General features: G+C 73.3%; 1 protein-coding gene across 1 annotated transcript in view; it reads right to left on the bottom strand.

Moving 5' to 3' along the window:
• Positions 1-232, bottom strand: part of PGR (progesterone receptor) — a 118,065-nt gene that overhangs the window by 113,508 nt on the left and 4,325 nt on the right. The window contains exon 2 of the mRNA XM_010848231.1: positions 7-223. Coding sequence (XP_010846533.1) covers positions 7-223 — 217 coding nt within the window. The remainder of the gene's footprint in view (positions 1-6; positions 224-232) is intronic.

Below are 232 nucleotides of genomic sequence, written 5' to 3'. Positions count from 1 at the left end.
CCTTGCTCTCTGGGCGGCTCATGAGTGGGAGTAGGACCCCCTGGGCGGCTGGCGCAGCCCGGGCGTCTTGGACAAGCTCGGGGCCAAAGAGGCACCAAGGGCTGGGGGCTTCGCAGACGGCGGGGCTGGCGGGGCTCCGCTCAGGGCCCGGGGGCGCCAGCAGGGTGTCCAGGACGCTGTCCAGCAACCCGCCGTCCTTCTCTGGGGGTCTCGCAGCAGCGCCCTCTGCGGG

This window comes from Bison bison, unplaced genomic scaffold, assembly GCF_000754665.1.
Source record: "Bison bison bison isolate TAMUID 2011002044 unplaced genomic scaffold, Bison_UMD1.0 scf7180017864262, whole genome shotgun sequence".
In the NCBI taxonomy this organism is placed as follows: Eukaryota; Metazoa; Chordata; class Mammalia; order Artiodactyla; family Bovidae; genus Bison; species Bison bison.
This window is presented reverse-complemented; position numbering and strand designations above follow the sequence as displayed.